A 13,727-nucleotide genomic window follows, 5' to 3' on the forward strand; every position below is an offset into this window, starting at 1 on the left:
TCTTTGACCCCCCAGTGTGACATTCCCCCCCACCCCAGGAGAAAAACCCTTAAACCTCCCCATAAACTCCCCCCCATTTTACTTTCTGCCTCCGTGATATCTTGGAATAGGGAATAAAACCCCTTAAACTCCCCCATAAACCCCTTGCCCCGTTAATTCCCACCTCCCTTTTCCCCTGAACCAGGAGAAAACCTCTGGAAACCCCCCCCAGCTCCTCTGTGAACCCCCCCCAAGGATTATTTTTATTGGAGAGGGGGGTTGGTTCCCCACCTTCTCCAGCAGGGCCTTGCGGAGCTTGCGCTCCTCCTGCACCAGGACGAACATCTCCTTGTGGACGGCGGCCGCCAGGTTGAGGTCCAGCTTCTCGGGGCTGGCGGCCATCTTGCAGATCAGCTCCTCGTGGGAGAAGACGCAGTAACGCCGCAGCCGCCGGTAATGCTCGATGCACTGACGGCCCGCCGGCAGCTGCGGGGAGGGGAGGAGAGAGGGGTGGTTAGGAAAGGGACCCCCCCACAATTCTGGGGAGGGGCCACCAGGGGTTAAAAAGGGGCCCCCGACCGATTTTTAGGGGGGCAGACAAGGAAAGGTGGGAAGGCGGGCTGGGAGGGAGGGAGGGGAGCGAAGGGTTAAAGGAGGGAGGGGGGAGGCGGGAAATCACAGCCACTCACTCCTCCAATCACGGGCACCAACTGCCGCCTCCTCCCAATCGCAGCCACTCACTCCCTCCTCCTCCAATCACAGCCCCCCACCCTCCCCTCCAATCACGGCCTCCCGACTCCCACCTCCTCCAATCACAGCCACTCACTCCTCCAATTACAGCCCCCAACTCCCTCCTCCAATCACGGCCTCCGACTCCCTCCTCCTCTAATCACAGCCCTCGACCCTCTCCCCTAAATCACAGCCTCCCGTCTCCTCCAATCGTGGCCTCCAACTCCTCCTCCTCCAATCACGGCCCCCGATTCCCTCCTCCTCCTCCAATCAGAGTGTCCAATCACAGCCATTCACTTCTCCAGCCCTCTACTCCCTCCTCCCCCAATCACAGTGACCCCCTCCTCCCCTCCAATCACAGCCCTCGACCCTCTCTCTCCTCCAATTGCGGCCCCCGACTCCCTCCTCCCCTCCAATCACAGCCCCCAACCCTCTCCTCCAATCACAGCAACCAACTCCCACCTCCTCCAATCACAACCACTGACAACAACTCCTCCTCCAATCACAGCCACCCATTCCCTCCTCCTCCAATCAGTGTCCACTCACAGCCATTGGTTCCTCCAATCACATGGACTCTCTCCTCCAATCACATCCCCCGACTCCCCCCCTCAACTCCCCCAGAGGAGCCTTTCCCACCCCAAACTTTGGATGTTTTTTGGGGTGTTTCCCCCCCGTTTTTTTTGGGGGGGAGGGGTGGGGCGGGGTCTCACCCAATCAGCGGTGCAGAAATTAACGGCCTCGGCGAAGTTGTATCCCTGGTTAAAGCCGCTGTGATAGGCCCTGGGGAAGGTGATGACGAACTCCCCCGCGCACTGGTTGGTCCGCACCACCTGGGGCCGAGGGGCGAGAAGGTGGAAGGTGTGGGGGGGGTGGTGGTTTTTGGGGGTGCTGAGGTGGTTTTTTGAGGGGGGACGCACCCCCCCTGATACTCACGGGGACGCCGTGGGCCATGAGGGTGTTGGGGTTCATGAGGGTGACCAGCTGGTGCAGCAGGTCGGGCTGGCTCTCAAACAGCTCCGGCGTCAGCTTCTTCATCACCTCCTCCAGGTGCTCGGCCGCGAAGGAGGGCACCCCGTACCACGTCTTGGGCTCACCCCTGGGGGGAAGGGAGGGGGTCACAGGGTCAGGGGGCACCCCAAAACCCTACCACCCACGGGGGTGGGGGCACCCCAAAACCTCCCCCCCACCCCGTGCCATGATTTGGGCTCAATTCTGGGGAATACAGGATAAGGAGGACACCAAAACCCCTCTTGCTGGCCTTGGGGTCGCCCCTGGAGGGCACACAGGGTCAGGGGCACCCCAAAATCCTACCAACCCCAGGCAAGGGGGACACCAAAACCCCTATTCCTGGTGTTGGGGTCACCCCTGGGGGGCACACGGGGTCAGGGGCAACCCAAAATCCTACCAACCCCAGGGTGGGGGCACCCCAAAACCTTCTCCAGCCCCATAACCCCTCTCTAATTCATCTCCAGCCCCATAACCCCTCTCTAATTCATCTCTGGGTGGGGGGACCACGTCAGGAGCACCCCAAGAACCTCCTCCAGCCCCATAACCTCCATCTTCTACTCGTCTCTAGTGGGTTGTAGCCCCCCAAAAACCTCCTCCAGCCCCATAACCCTTCTTTAACTCATCTCTAGGTGGTGGGACCAGGTCAGGAGCACCCCAAGAACCTTCCCCAGCCCCATAACCCATCATGAACTTGAACCTGGGAGGTCAGGGACACCCCAAAAACCTCCTCCAGCACCATAAACCATCTTTAACTCATCTCCCCCCCACCCCGTGCCATGATTTGGGCTCAATTCTGGGGAATACAGGATAAGGAGGACACCAAAACCCCTCTTGCTGGCCTTGGGGTCGCCCCTGGAGGGCACACAGGGTCAGGGGCACCCCAAAATCCTACCAACCCCAGGTGGGGGCACCCCAAAACCTTCTCCAGCCCCATAACCGCTCTCTAATTCATCTCCAGCCCCATAACCCCTCTCTAATTCATCTCTGGGTGGTGGGACCACATCAGGAGCACCCCAAGAACCTCCTCCAGCCCCATAACCTCCATCTTCTACTCGTCTCTAGTGGGTTGTAGCCCCCCAAAAACCTCCTCCAGCCCCATAACCCTTCTTTAACTCATCTCTAGGTGGTGGGACCAGGTCAGGAGCACGCCAAGAACCTTCCCCAGCCCCATAACCCATCATGAACTTGAACCTGGGAGGTCAGGGACACCCCAAAAACCTCCTCCAGCACCATAAACCATCTTTAACTCATCTCTAGGTGGTAGGACCAGGTCAGGAGCACCCCAAGAACCTTCCCCAGCCCCATAACCATCATCTCCTTGTCTCTAGGTGGGGGGGCCCCATCCCTCCCCTCCCCAAACCCCCAACCCCAAGCTCCCCACCAGTGGAGGTAGTTGATGGAGTAGCTCCAGTGGTCCTCGATGTGCCAGCAGAAGGCGGAGAAGACCATCCCCACGTAGAGCCAGGGCACCTTCATCCCCGAGATGTCGGCGTTGATGTGACAAAGCACCGACTGCTTCAGCACCGGCATCACGTTCAGGTTCCAGCCGCTGCCCGCGTATTCCTGGGGTTGGGGACAGGGACACACAAAAAGAAAAGGACATTGTCACCTCCCCCGGTGGCTTTGAGAGGTCGGGAGAGACCTTTGGGGTCACCCAGGGAGGGGCAAGTTGAAGGTCTCCAGAGGAGGAGATGCCAAAACCCTCTTCCAGGGCTCTGGGAGCCTCAAAATTAAGAAGTTCTTCCTCATTTTGGGGTTCTGGGGGTGGGGAGGGACCTTTTAGAGCCTTTTTGGGGTCACCCAGGGGGGTGGGACAAGAAGCCGGGGCGGGGGGAACCTCCAGACCCCTCTCCGTGGCCACCAGGCCCCTTCTCTGTGGGGAGTTATGGCGTGTTATGGGGGCTCTAAGGGTTGGCTATGGGGCCCTATGGGTTGGTTATGGGGCTCTACGGGGCTTCACGGGGGTCCTATGGGGTGGTTAGGGGGCCCTATAGTTTAGGGGACGATATGGGGTGTCATGGGGAGCTATGGGGTGCTATTGGGGCCCTATGGGGTGTTGCAGGGGTCCTATGGGGTGTTACAGGTCTCTGTGGGTTGGCTATAGGGCCCTATGGGGCATCATGGGGGTCCTATAGTTTAGGGGACGATATGGGGTGTCATGGGGAGCTATGGGGTGCTATTGGGGCCCTATGGGGTGTTGCAGGTCTCTGTGGGGCGTTTAGGGGGCCCTATGGGGCCTCTATGGGGCAGTTATTTGGGCTCCATCACAGGAAACAGCTCCAGGAGCAGCGCTTTACCCGCCACATTGGAGTGGTGGCAATCTATGGGGCGGGTGCTTTCCCCCCAACTTAGGTGTGGAAGAAGGGGGAGAGGGGGGAGTGAGAAAAATCTATGGGGCAGCCCCACATCCTCCTCACCTCCTCCTCCGGGGAGAGCTTCCTTTTGCCGTCGCTGATGGGGAAGCCGCTGCCGAACTCCTTGGAGTGGATGTCGGCCCCGTACTCCACCGTCACGTCCTCCTCGATGCTGTTCACCAGCCGCCAGAACTCCTTCTCCACCAGCTCCGTGGGCACCATCTGTGGGGCGAACCCCCCCCCCCCAAACTTTTTAGGGGGCTTATGGGGCGGCTGTGGGTCACTGTGGGGTTCGGGGGGCACTCACGTGGACGGGCATGTTGAAATAATCAGCTTTGAAGGAGTCGGCCATCTCCCCGAAGCTCTGCAGGGTGTACTCCCGTGTGGCCTGCTCGAAGCCAAAAGCTTCCGGGGGGCGTTTGCATTCCTATGGGGCAGGGGGGAAATGTGGGTCAGGGGGTGGGGGGAGTCCAGCCCCATAGACGGGACAGAGTCAGCCCCAGCCCCACAGATGCGAAACGGGGGTCACTAAAGCCATAGATGGGAGAGAAGATGGGGGTATCCAGCTCCATAGACACGACATGAAGAGTCCCCAGCCCCACAGATGAGGGTCTCCAGCCCCACAGATGGGGTAGGGTGTTGAGGTGGGGGTCCCCAGCCCCACAGATGGGAAACGGTGGTCGCTAAAGCCATAGACGGGATAAAAGATGGGGGTATCCGGCCCCACAGATGAGATAGGATGTTGAGTCAGGGGTTCCCAGCCCCACAGATGGGGGTCCCTGGCCCCACAGATGTCACAGATGAGGGTCTCCAGCCCCATAGATGGGGTAGGGTCATCCCCAGCCCCACAGAGGAGAAACGGGGGTCACTAAGGCCATAGATGGGATAGAAGATGGGGGTATCCAGCTCCACAGACGTGACATGAGAGTCCCCAGCCCCACAGATGGGGGTCCCTAGCCCCACAGATGGGACAGGCCACAAGTTGGGGATCCCCAGCCCCACAGATAGGACATGGGGGGTCCCCAGCCCCACAGATCTCCAGGACATGACACGAGACAGAGGATCCCACACCCCCCTCAGACAGACGGGACCCGAAGCGAGATGGGGCCCCCCCAGCCCCACACACGAGCCGCCCCAGGCGCCGCTATGGGTCCCGCCGTGGGTCCCGGTGGGTCCTCACCGCCATGACGCATTTGGGGCAGCGCCAGACGCCTTTGGGGATCTCAGGCAGGGGGGGCAGGAGGCAGAAGATGTGATAGTTGTCATCGCAGCCGTCGCAGAGCAGCAGCTTGTCGTCCTCGTCCCCCCGCGAGCAGATGCGGCAGACGTAGGAATCCACCTGGGGGAGAGGGGAAAAGGGGGGGGGTTCACTTGGGGGGCTGAGCCCCACGGCGAGGGGGTTTCCCCCCCCCCCGCAGCCCCCCTGGCACTCACGAATTGGCTGTTGCTGTGGCTGCGGCGCAGGCGCATGGTCATTTTGGTGCAGGGCTCGGGGCTGTGGGGCTCCATAGACGTGACATGAAGAGTCCCCAGCCCCACAGATGAGGGTTTCTGGCCCCACAGATGGGGCAGGGTGTTGAGGTGGGGGTCCCCAGCCCCACAGATGAGGGTTTCTGGCCCCACAGATGGGGCAGGGTGTTGAGGTGGGGGTCCCCAGCCCCACAGATGAGGGTTTCTGGCCCCACAGATGGGGCAGGGTGTTGAGGTGGGGGTCCCCAGCCCCACAGATGAGGGTTTCTGGCCCCACAGATGGGGCAGGGTGTTGAGGTGGGGGTCCCCAGCCCCACAGATGAGGGTTTCTGGCCCCACAGATGGGGCAGGGTGTTGAGGTGGGGGTCCCCAGCCCCACAGATTGGAAACGGGGGTCGCTAAGGCCATAGATGGGATAGAAGATGGGGGTATCCAGCTCCACAGACGTGACATGAGAGTCCCCAGCCCCACAGATGGGGGTCCCTAGCCCCACAGATGGGACAGGCCACAAGTTGGGGATCCCCAGCCCCACAGATAGGACATGGGGGGTCCCCAGCCCCACAGATCTCCAGGACATGACACGAGACAGAGGATCCCACACCCCTCAGACAGACGGGACCCGAAGCGAGATGGGGCCCCCCCAGCCCCACACACGAGCCGCCCCAGGCGCCGCTATGGGTCCCGCCGTGGGTCCCGGTGGGTCCTCACCGCCATGACGCATTTGGGGCAGCGCCAGACGCCTTTGGGGATCTCAGGCAGGGGGGGCAGGAGGCAGAAGATGTGATAGTTGTCATCGCAGCCGTCGCAGAGCAGCAGCTTGTCGTCCTCGTCCCCCCGCGAGCAGATGCGGCAGACGTAGGAATCCACCTGGGGGAGAGGGGAAAAGGGGGGGGGTTCACTTGGGGGGCTGAGCCCCACGGCGAGGGGGCGAATTGGCTGTTGCTGTGGCTGCGGCGCAGGCGCATGGTCATTTTGGTGCAGGGCTCGGGGCTGTGGCGAAGCTCCTCTTTGCCCTCCGCGTACCAGGGGGGGGACGTGGGGGGCGGCTTGACCTCGGGGGGCGGGGGCTCCTCCTTCACCACCACCGTGGGGGGGCACTCGGGGCCATCTTTATCTGTGGGGAGAGGAAACAATTAGCAGGGGGGGACACACACACCCCCCACAACCAGCCCCTATGGGGTGTTACAGGGGTCCTATGGGGTGTTATTTGGGCTCCATGGGGTGTCATGGGGGCCTTATGGGGTACAATGGGGGTGTCATGGGTGCCCTATGGGGTGTTATCGGGGCCCTATGGGGTGGTAGAGGAGTTCTATGGGGTGTTATGGGGATCTATGGGGTGTTAGAGGGGTTCTACGGGGCTCCATGGGTTGGTTATGGGGCCCTATGGCGTGTCGTGGGGGTTCTATGGGGCCCTATGGATTGGTTGTGGGGCCCTATGGGGTGTCGTGGGGGTTCTATGGGGCCCTATGGATTGGTTGTGGGGCCCTGTGGGGTGTTATGGGTTGGTTATAGGGCCCTATGGGGCACGATGGGGGTCCTATGGGGGCTTAGGGGGGTTCTATGCAGCCCTAGGGGCTGGTTATGGTGCCCTATGGGTCGCTATGGGTCCCTGTGGATCCCATGGGTCTCTATGGGTTGTTATGGGTCCCTATGGGGTGCCCTTCATGTCCCCTCTCCCCCCTGGAGAAACCCCCACCTCCTCCCCTTCTAGTTTTCCCTCTTCCAGCCCAAAAAAAACAATGGGGTAAAAAGTGGCCGGATGAGGCAAAAAAAAATGCCCAAAAATGGGCAATAACTGGGAAGAAGGGGGAGGAGACTGACTAATTAGAGACTTAATTAGACCCTCCCCCCCTTTGTTAGATTAATTAAAGGATTTAACGACTTTGAACCAAAACGAGAAAGTGATAAAAATGGTTAAAATAAGGGATTAAGCACTAATTATTACTAAATATGGGTATTTTGGGGGTTTAGGGTTCCCACCCCCCACCCAAATAAATTAATTAATTAAGGTTAAGTAGAGTTAATTTTCACTTTGGTTAAAAGAAGGGGGGCGGAACCCCTTCCCTCTTTTTGAAAGAGGGGAAACCCCCTCATTTGGCTCCTTCATGAATTTCAGCCAATTCTGGGGAATTGGCGGCCGCAATGGTGAATTCCGGATTTTTATTTTTTTTTTTTTTCCCATTTCTGGGGTGTTTTACCCCAAAAGCCCCCCTCCCCGTTCCCATGGCAACGCACCCTTCTTGCGCAGAGCCTTGTCCTTGGCCACCAGCCCCAGCCCCAGCATTTTGGGGCCAGCCCCATAGATCTGCAGCTTCTTCAGCTCCGGGTTCTTCTCAATGTCCTCCTCCGTGGGCTCCGGCTGCACAGGAGAGGGGAAAAGGGGGGGGGTTTGGTAAAATTGAGGGGAAAATGAGGGTTTGGGAATAAAGATGAGGGAAAATGGTTTTTTTTTGTGGTAAAGTTGAAGGGAAAAGGGGGTGTGTGTGGTAAAACGGAGCGAAAAATGGTTTTTTTGTGGTAAAACGGAGTGAAACATGGGGTTTTTGTAGTAAAATGGAGCAAAAAATGGGGGGGGTGTGGTGTGGTAAAGTTGAGGGGAAAATGGGCCTTTTTGTGGTAAAACTGAGAGGAAAAGGCCAGGGTTTTTGGTAAAGTTGAGTTTAAAAGGGGGATATTTTGGTAAAATGGAGTGAAAACCAGGCTTTTTTTGTGGTAAAACGGAGTGAAAACCAGACTTTTCACTCCCATTTTACCACAAAAAACTGGGCTTTTTTCTGGTAAAGCTGCATTAGCTCACGAATTGGCTGTTGCTGTGGCTGCGGCGCAGGCGCATGGTCATTTTGGTGCAGGGCTCGGGGCTGTGGCGAAGCTCCTCTTTGCCCTCCGCGTACCAGGGGGGGGACGTGGGGGGCGGCTTGACCTCGGGGGGCGGGGGCTCCTCCTTCACCACCACCGTGGGGGGGCACTCGGGGCCATCTTTATCTGTGGGGAGAGGAAACAATTAGCAGGGGGGGCCCCGTTCCCATGGCGACGTACCCTTCTTGCGCAGAGCCTTGTCCTTGGCCACCAGCCCCAGCCCCAGCATTTTGGGGCCAGCCCCATAGATCTGCAGCTTCTTCAGCTCCGGGTTCTTCTCAATGTCCTCCTCCGTGGGCTCCGGCTGCACAGGAGAGGGGAAAAGGGGGGGGGTTGGTAAAATTGAGGGTTTGGGAATAAAGATGAGGGAAAATGGGGTTTTTTTGTGGTAAAGTTGAAGGGAAAAGGGGGTGTGTGTGGTAAAACGGAGCTAAAAATGGGGTTTTTTGTGGTAAAATGGAGTGAAAAATGGGTTTTTGTAGTAAAATGGAACAAAAAATGGGGGGTGTGTGGTGTGGTAAAGTTGAGGGGAAAACGGCCTTTTTTGTGGTAAAACTGAGAGGAAAAGGCCAGGTTTTTTGGTAAAGTTGAGTTTAAAAGGGGGATATTTTGGTAAAATGGAGTGAAAACCAGGCTTTTTTTGTGGTAAAACGGAGTGAAAACCAGACTTTTCACTCCCATTTTACCACAAAAAACTGGGCTTTTTTCTGGTAAAGCTGCATTAGAAAGTGGGGTCTTGTGGTAAAACTGTGTTAAAAAGGAGGTTTCAGTGGCAAAACTGCATTAAAAAGGGGGTTCTTGTGGTAAAATTGCGTTAAAAAGGGGATTCTTGTGGTAAAATTGCGTTAAAAAGGGGATTCTTGTGGTAAAACTGTGTTAAAAAGGAGGTTTCGGTGGCAAAACTGCGTTAAAAAAGGGGGTTCGGTGGCAAAACTGCGTTAAAAAGGGGGTTCTTGTGGTAAAACTGCGTTAAAAAGGGGATTCTTGTGGTAAAACTGTGCTAAAAAGGAGGTTTCGGTGGCAAAAAAGGGGGTTCGGTGCATTAAAAAGGGGGTTCTTGTGGTAAAATTGCATTAGAAAGTGGGGTCTTGTGGTAAAACTGTGTTAAAAAGGAGGTTTCGGTGGCAAAACTGCGTTAAAAAGGGGGGTTTGGTGGCAAAACTGCGTTAAAAAGGGGGTTCTTGTGGTAAAACTGTATTATAAAGGTGTGTTTTTTTGTAAAATTAGTGGTTTTGGGGGGGTCTTACCTCTTGCTGCAGGCGCTTGGCCCGTCGGCCGTAGGTGTTGAACTTGGGGGGCTGGAGGGACTGTCGGAGGGGGATGCTGTGGGGCTTGTACTCCCGGTCCTTCTCCTCGCTCTCGAAAGGCCGCGGGTTACACTGCTAAAATTAAAAAAAACAACCCCAAAATTGAGAAAACCCTCTCAAACTACACCCTCCCCACCCAAAAAAAAAAAAAAAAAAAAAAAAGATTTTCCCCAAAAAAAAAAAAAGGATTTTCTCCCCTTTTGGGGTCCCGTTTCACTCACCGCCAGGTTGGCCCCCGACTGGTACATCTCGTAGGGGTAAATGATGCGCTCGTAATGAGCCCGCAGTAACGAGCCGATGTTCTTCCCCGAGGGATAAGCCAACCTCTGGGCCACCCGCGCCCAACGCCGGTCCTTACAGATGGCTTCGTAACCCCCTTCCTCCATCACCACCTTGGGGCAAAAAAACCCACATTAAACACCCCCCTCCAAAATTCATACCCCCCCTTCATTAAAATTGAGTTAAAAAGTGCGGGATTTTGTGGTGAAGTTGAGCGGAAAAGGGGCGTTTCTTGGTAAAGCTGAGGGAAAAAAGGGCACTTCTTGGTAAAGTTGAGGGAAAAAAAAAAGAGCATTTTTGTGGTAAAATGGAATTAAAACAGGCGTTTGAGTATCAAAGAGAGATTTTTTGGTAATATTAAGTAGAAAACAGGGTTTATTATGGCAAAGTTGAGTAAAAAAGGGGCATTTTTGTGGTAAAATGGAATTAAAACAGGCGTTTTGGGGGTAAAACTGAGTATCAAAGAGAGGTTTTTTGGTAACATTAAGTAGAAAATGGGGTTTATTATGGCAAAGTTGAGTAAAAAAGGGGCGTTTTTGTGGTAAAATTGAGTTAAAAGCAGGAGGGGGTAAAGCCGAAGGAAAAAGGGGGGAGTTTTTGGTAAAACTGAGTTAAAAAGCAGGTTTTGTTAGTGAAGTTGAATGAAAAAGGGGCCGTTTTGTGCTTAAATGGAGTTAAAACAGGCATTTTGGGGAAAAATGAGTTTCAAAGAGGGTTTTTTTGGTAAAATTCAGTAGAAAATGGGGTTTCTTATGATAAAGTTGAGTGAAAAATTTTTGTGGTAAGATTGAGTTAAAAGGGGGGGTTGGTAAAGTTGAAGGAAAAAGGGAGGTTTTTTGGTAAAACTGAGTTAATAAGCAGGTTTTGTTGGTGAAGTTGAGCGAAGAAGGACGTTTTGTTGGTAAAGTTGAGTGAAAAATGGGGAGTTTGGTAAAACTGGGTGAAAAAGGGGCGCGTTTTTGTGGTAAAACTGGGTGAAAAAGGGGTGCGTTTTTGTGGTAAAACTGAGCGAAAAAGGGGTGCGTTTCTGTGGTAAAACTGAGCGAAAAAGGTTGTTTTTTTTTTGTTAAACCAAGTGAAAAAGAGCATTTTTGTAGTAAACTCATTAACCCATTTCCAAACCCCGCCAAGACCTTGCTGAGGCTGTACAGGTCCAGGATGCGCCGCTCGACGTTGGGGATTTTGAGGGAAGAACCTTGGATTTCCCAAAATTTGGCGATCTGGTCCAGGTAGTTCAGCTTCACGCGGGTCTGCGCCTGAGGGTGGAGAGGAGGGCACAAAAAAAAGGGGAGTTAGGCCCAAAAATCATCGAGGGGGGAGAAATATGGGGGGGTTCCCCCCCCACCCCACACTTTTACTCACCTCCAGCTCGTTCAGGCGCTGGATGCGGGGGGTGAATCGGAAGTTGTCGACTTCCACCCACAAAAAACTGGGCTTTTTTCTGGTAAAGCTGCATTAGAAAGTGGGGTCTTGTGGTAAAACTGTGTTAAAAAGGAGGTTTCGGTGGCAAAACTGCATTAAAAAGGGGGTTCTTTTGGCAAAACTGCATTAAAAAGGGGGTTCTTGTGGTAAAATTGCGTTAAAAAGGGGATTCTTGTGGTAAAATTGCGTTAAAAAGGGGATTCTTGTGGTAAAACTGTGTTAAAAAGGAGGTTTCGGTGGCAAAACTGCGTTAAAAAAGGGGGTTCGGTGGCAAAACTGCGTTAAAAAGGGGGTTCGGTGGCAAAACTGTGTTAAAAAGGGGATTCTTGTGGTAAAACTGTGCTAAAAAGGAGGTTTCGGTGGCAAAAAAGGGGGTTCGGTGCATTAAAAAGGGGGTTCTTGTGGTAAAATTGCATTAGAAAGTGGGGTCTTGTGGTAAAACTGTGTTAAAAAGGAGGTTTCGGTGGCAAAACTGCGTTAAAAAGGGGGGTTTGGTGGCAAAACTGCGTTAAAAAGGGGGTTCTTGTGGTAAAACTGTATTATAAAGGTGTGTTTTTTTGTAAAATTAGTGGTTTTGGGGGGGTCTTACCTCTTGCTGCAGGCGCTTGGCCCGTCGGCCGTAGGTGTTGAACTTGGGGGGCTGGAGGGACTGTCGGAGGGGGATGCTGTGGGGCTTGTACTCCCGGTCCTTCTCCTCGCTCTCGAAAGGCCGCGGGTTACACTGCTAAAATTAAAAAAAACAACCCCAAAATTGAGAAAACCCTCTCAAACTACACCCTCCCCACCCAAAAAAAAAAAAAAAAAAAAAAAGGATTTTCTCCCCTTTTGGGGTCCCGTTTCACTCACCGCCAGGTTGGCCCCCGACTGGTACATCTCGTAGGGGTAAATGATGCGCTCGTAATGAGCCCGCAGTAACGAGCCGATGTTCTTCCCCGAGGGATAAGCCAACCTCTGGGCCACCCGCGCCCAACGCCGGTCCTTACAGATGGCTTCGTAACCCCCTTCCTCCATCACCACCTTGGGGCAAAAAAACCCACATTAAACACCCCCCTCCAAAATTCATACCCCCCCTTCATTAAAATTGAGTTAAAAAGTGCGGGATTTTGTGGTGAAGTTGAGCGGAAAAGGGGCGTTTCTTGGTAAAGCTGAGGGAAAAAAGGGCACTTCTTGGTAAAGTTGAGGGAAAAAAAAAAGAGCATTTTTGTGGTAAAATGGAATTAAAACAGGCGTTTGAGTATCAAAGAGAGATTTTTTGGTAATATTAAGTAGAAAACAGGGTTTATTATGGCAAAGTTGAGTAAAAAAGGGGCATTTTTGTGGTAAAATGGAATTAAAACAGGCGTTTTGGGGGTAAAACTGAGTATCAAAGAGAGGTTTTTTGGTAACATTAAGTAGAAAATGGGGTTTATTATGGCAAAGTTGAGTAAAAAAGGGGCGTTTTTGTGGTAAAATTGAGTTAAAAGCAGGAGGGGGTAAAGCCGAAGGAAAAAGGGGGGAGTTTTTGGTAAAACTGAGTTAAAAAGCAGGTTTTGTTAGTGAAGTTGAATGAAAAAGGGGCCGTTTTGTGCTTAAATGGAGTTAAAACAGGCATTTTGGGGAAAAATGAGTTTCAAAGAGGGTTTTTTTGGTAAAATTCAGTAGAAAATGGGGTTTCTTATGATAAAGTTGAGTGAAAAATTTTTGTGGTAAGATTGAGTTAAAAGGGGGGGTTGGTAAAGTTGAAGGAAAAAGGGAGGTTTTTTGGTAAAACTGAGTTAATAAGCAGGTTTTGTTGGTGAAGTTGAGCGAAGAAGGACGTTTTGTTGGTAAAGTTGAGTGAAAAATGGGGAGTTTGGTAAAACTGGGTGAAAAAGGGGCGCGTTTTTGTGGTAAAACTGGGTGAAAAAGGGGTGCGTTTTTGTGGTAAAACTGAGCGAAAAAGGGGTGCGTTTCTGTGGTAAAACTGAGCGAAAAAGGTTGTTTTTTTTTTGTTAAACCAAGTGAAAAAGAGCATTTTTGTAGTAAACTCATTAACCCATTTCCAAACCCCGCCAAGACCTTGCTGAGGCTGTACAGGTCCAGGATGCGCCGCTCGACGTTGGGGATTTTGAGGGAAGAACCTTGGATTTCCCAAAATTTGGCGATCTGGTCCAGGTAGTTCAGCTTCACGCGGGTCTGCGCCTGAGGGTGGAGAGGAGGGCACAAAAAAAAGGTGAGTTAGGCCCAAAAATCATCGAGGGGGGAGAAATATGGGGGGGTTCCCCCCCCACCCCACACTTTTACTCACCTCCAGCTCGTTCAGGCGCTGGATGCGGGGGGTGAATCGGAAGTTGTCGACTTCCAC

General features: G+C 53.6%; 1 protein-coding gene across 1 annotated transcript in view; it reads right to left on the minus strand.

Moving 5' to 3' along the window:
• Positions 1 to 13,727, minus strand: part of LOC106899245 — a gene marked incomplete at its 5' end in the record, with an annotated part of 63,441 nt that overhangs the window by 9,006 nt on the left and 40,708 nt on the right. Inside the window, 19 exons of the mRNA XM_014960990.1 lie at positions 271 to 465; positions 1,419 to 1,538; positions 1,642 to 1,804; positions 3,098 to 3,279; positions 4,134 to 4,292; positions 4,378 to 4,497; positions 5,251 to 5,409; positions 5,505 to 5,621; positions 6,249 to 6,407; positions 8,338 to 8,522; positions 8,577 to 8,700; positions 9,644 to 9,778; positions 9,925 to 10,095; positions 11,116 to 11,238; positions 11,345 to 11,416; positions 11,994 to 12,128; positions 12,251 to 12,421; positions 13,442 to 13,564; positions 13,671 to 13,720. Of these exons, the coding sequence (XP_014816476.1) occupies positions 271 to 465; positions 1,419 to 1,538; positions 1,642 to 1,804; positions 3,098 to 3,279; positions 4,134 to 4,292; positions 4,378 to 4,497; positions 5,251 to 5,409; positions 5,505 to 5,621; positions 6,249 to 6,407; positions 8,338 to 8,522; positions 8,577 to 8,700; positions 9,644 to 9,778; positions 9,925 to 10,095; positions 11,116 to 11,238; positions 11,345 to 11,416; positions 11,994 to 12,128; positions 12,251 to 12,421; positions 13,442 to 13,564; positions 13,671 to 13,720 (2,663 nt within the window). The remainder of the gene's footprint in view (positions 1 to 270; positions 466 to 1,418; positions 1,539 to 1,641; positions 1,805 to 3,097; positions 3,280 to 4,133; positions 4,293 to 4,377; positions 4,498 to 5,250; positions 5,410 to 5,504; positions 5,622 to 6,248; positions 6,408 to 8,337; positions 8,523 to 8,576; positions 8,701 to 9,643; positions 9,779 to 9,924; positions 10,096 to 11,115; positions 11,239 to 11,344; positions 11,417 to 11,993; positions 12,129 to 12,250; positions 12,422 to 13,441; positions 13,565 to 13,670; positions 13,721 to 13,727) is intronic.

Source organism: Calidris pugnax, unplaced genomic scaffold (genome assembly GCF_001431845.1).
Source record: "Calidris pugnax isolate Ruff unplaced genomic scaffold, ASM143184v1 scaffold646, whole genome shotgun sequence".
In the NCBI taxonomy this organism is placed as follows: Eukaryota; Metazoa; Chordata; class Aves; order Charadriiformes; family Scolopacidae; genus Calidris; species Calidris pugnax.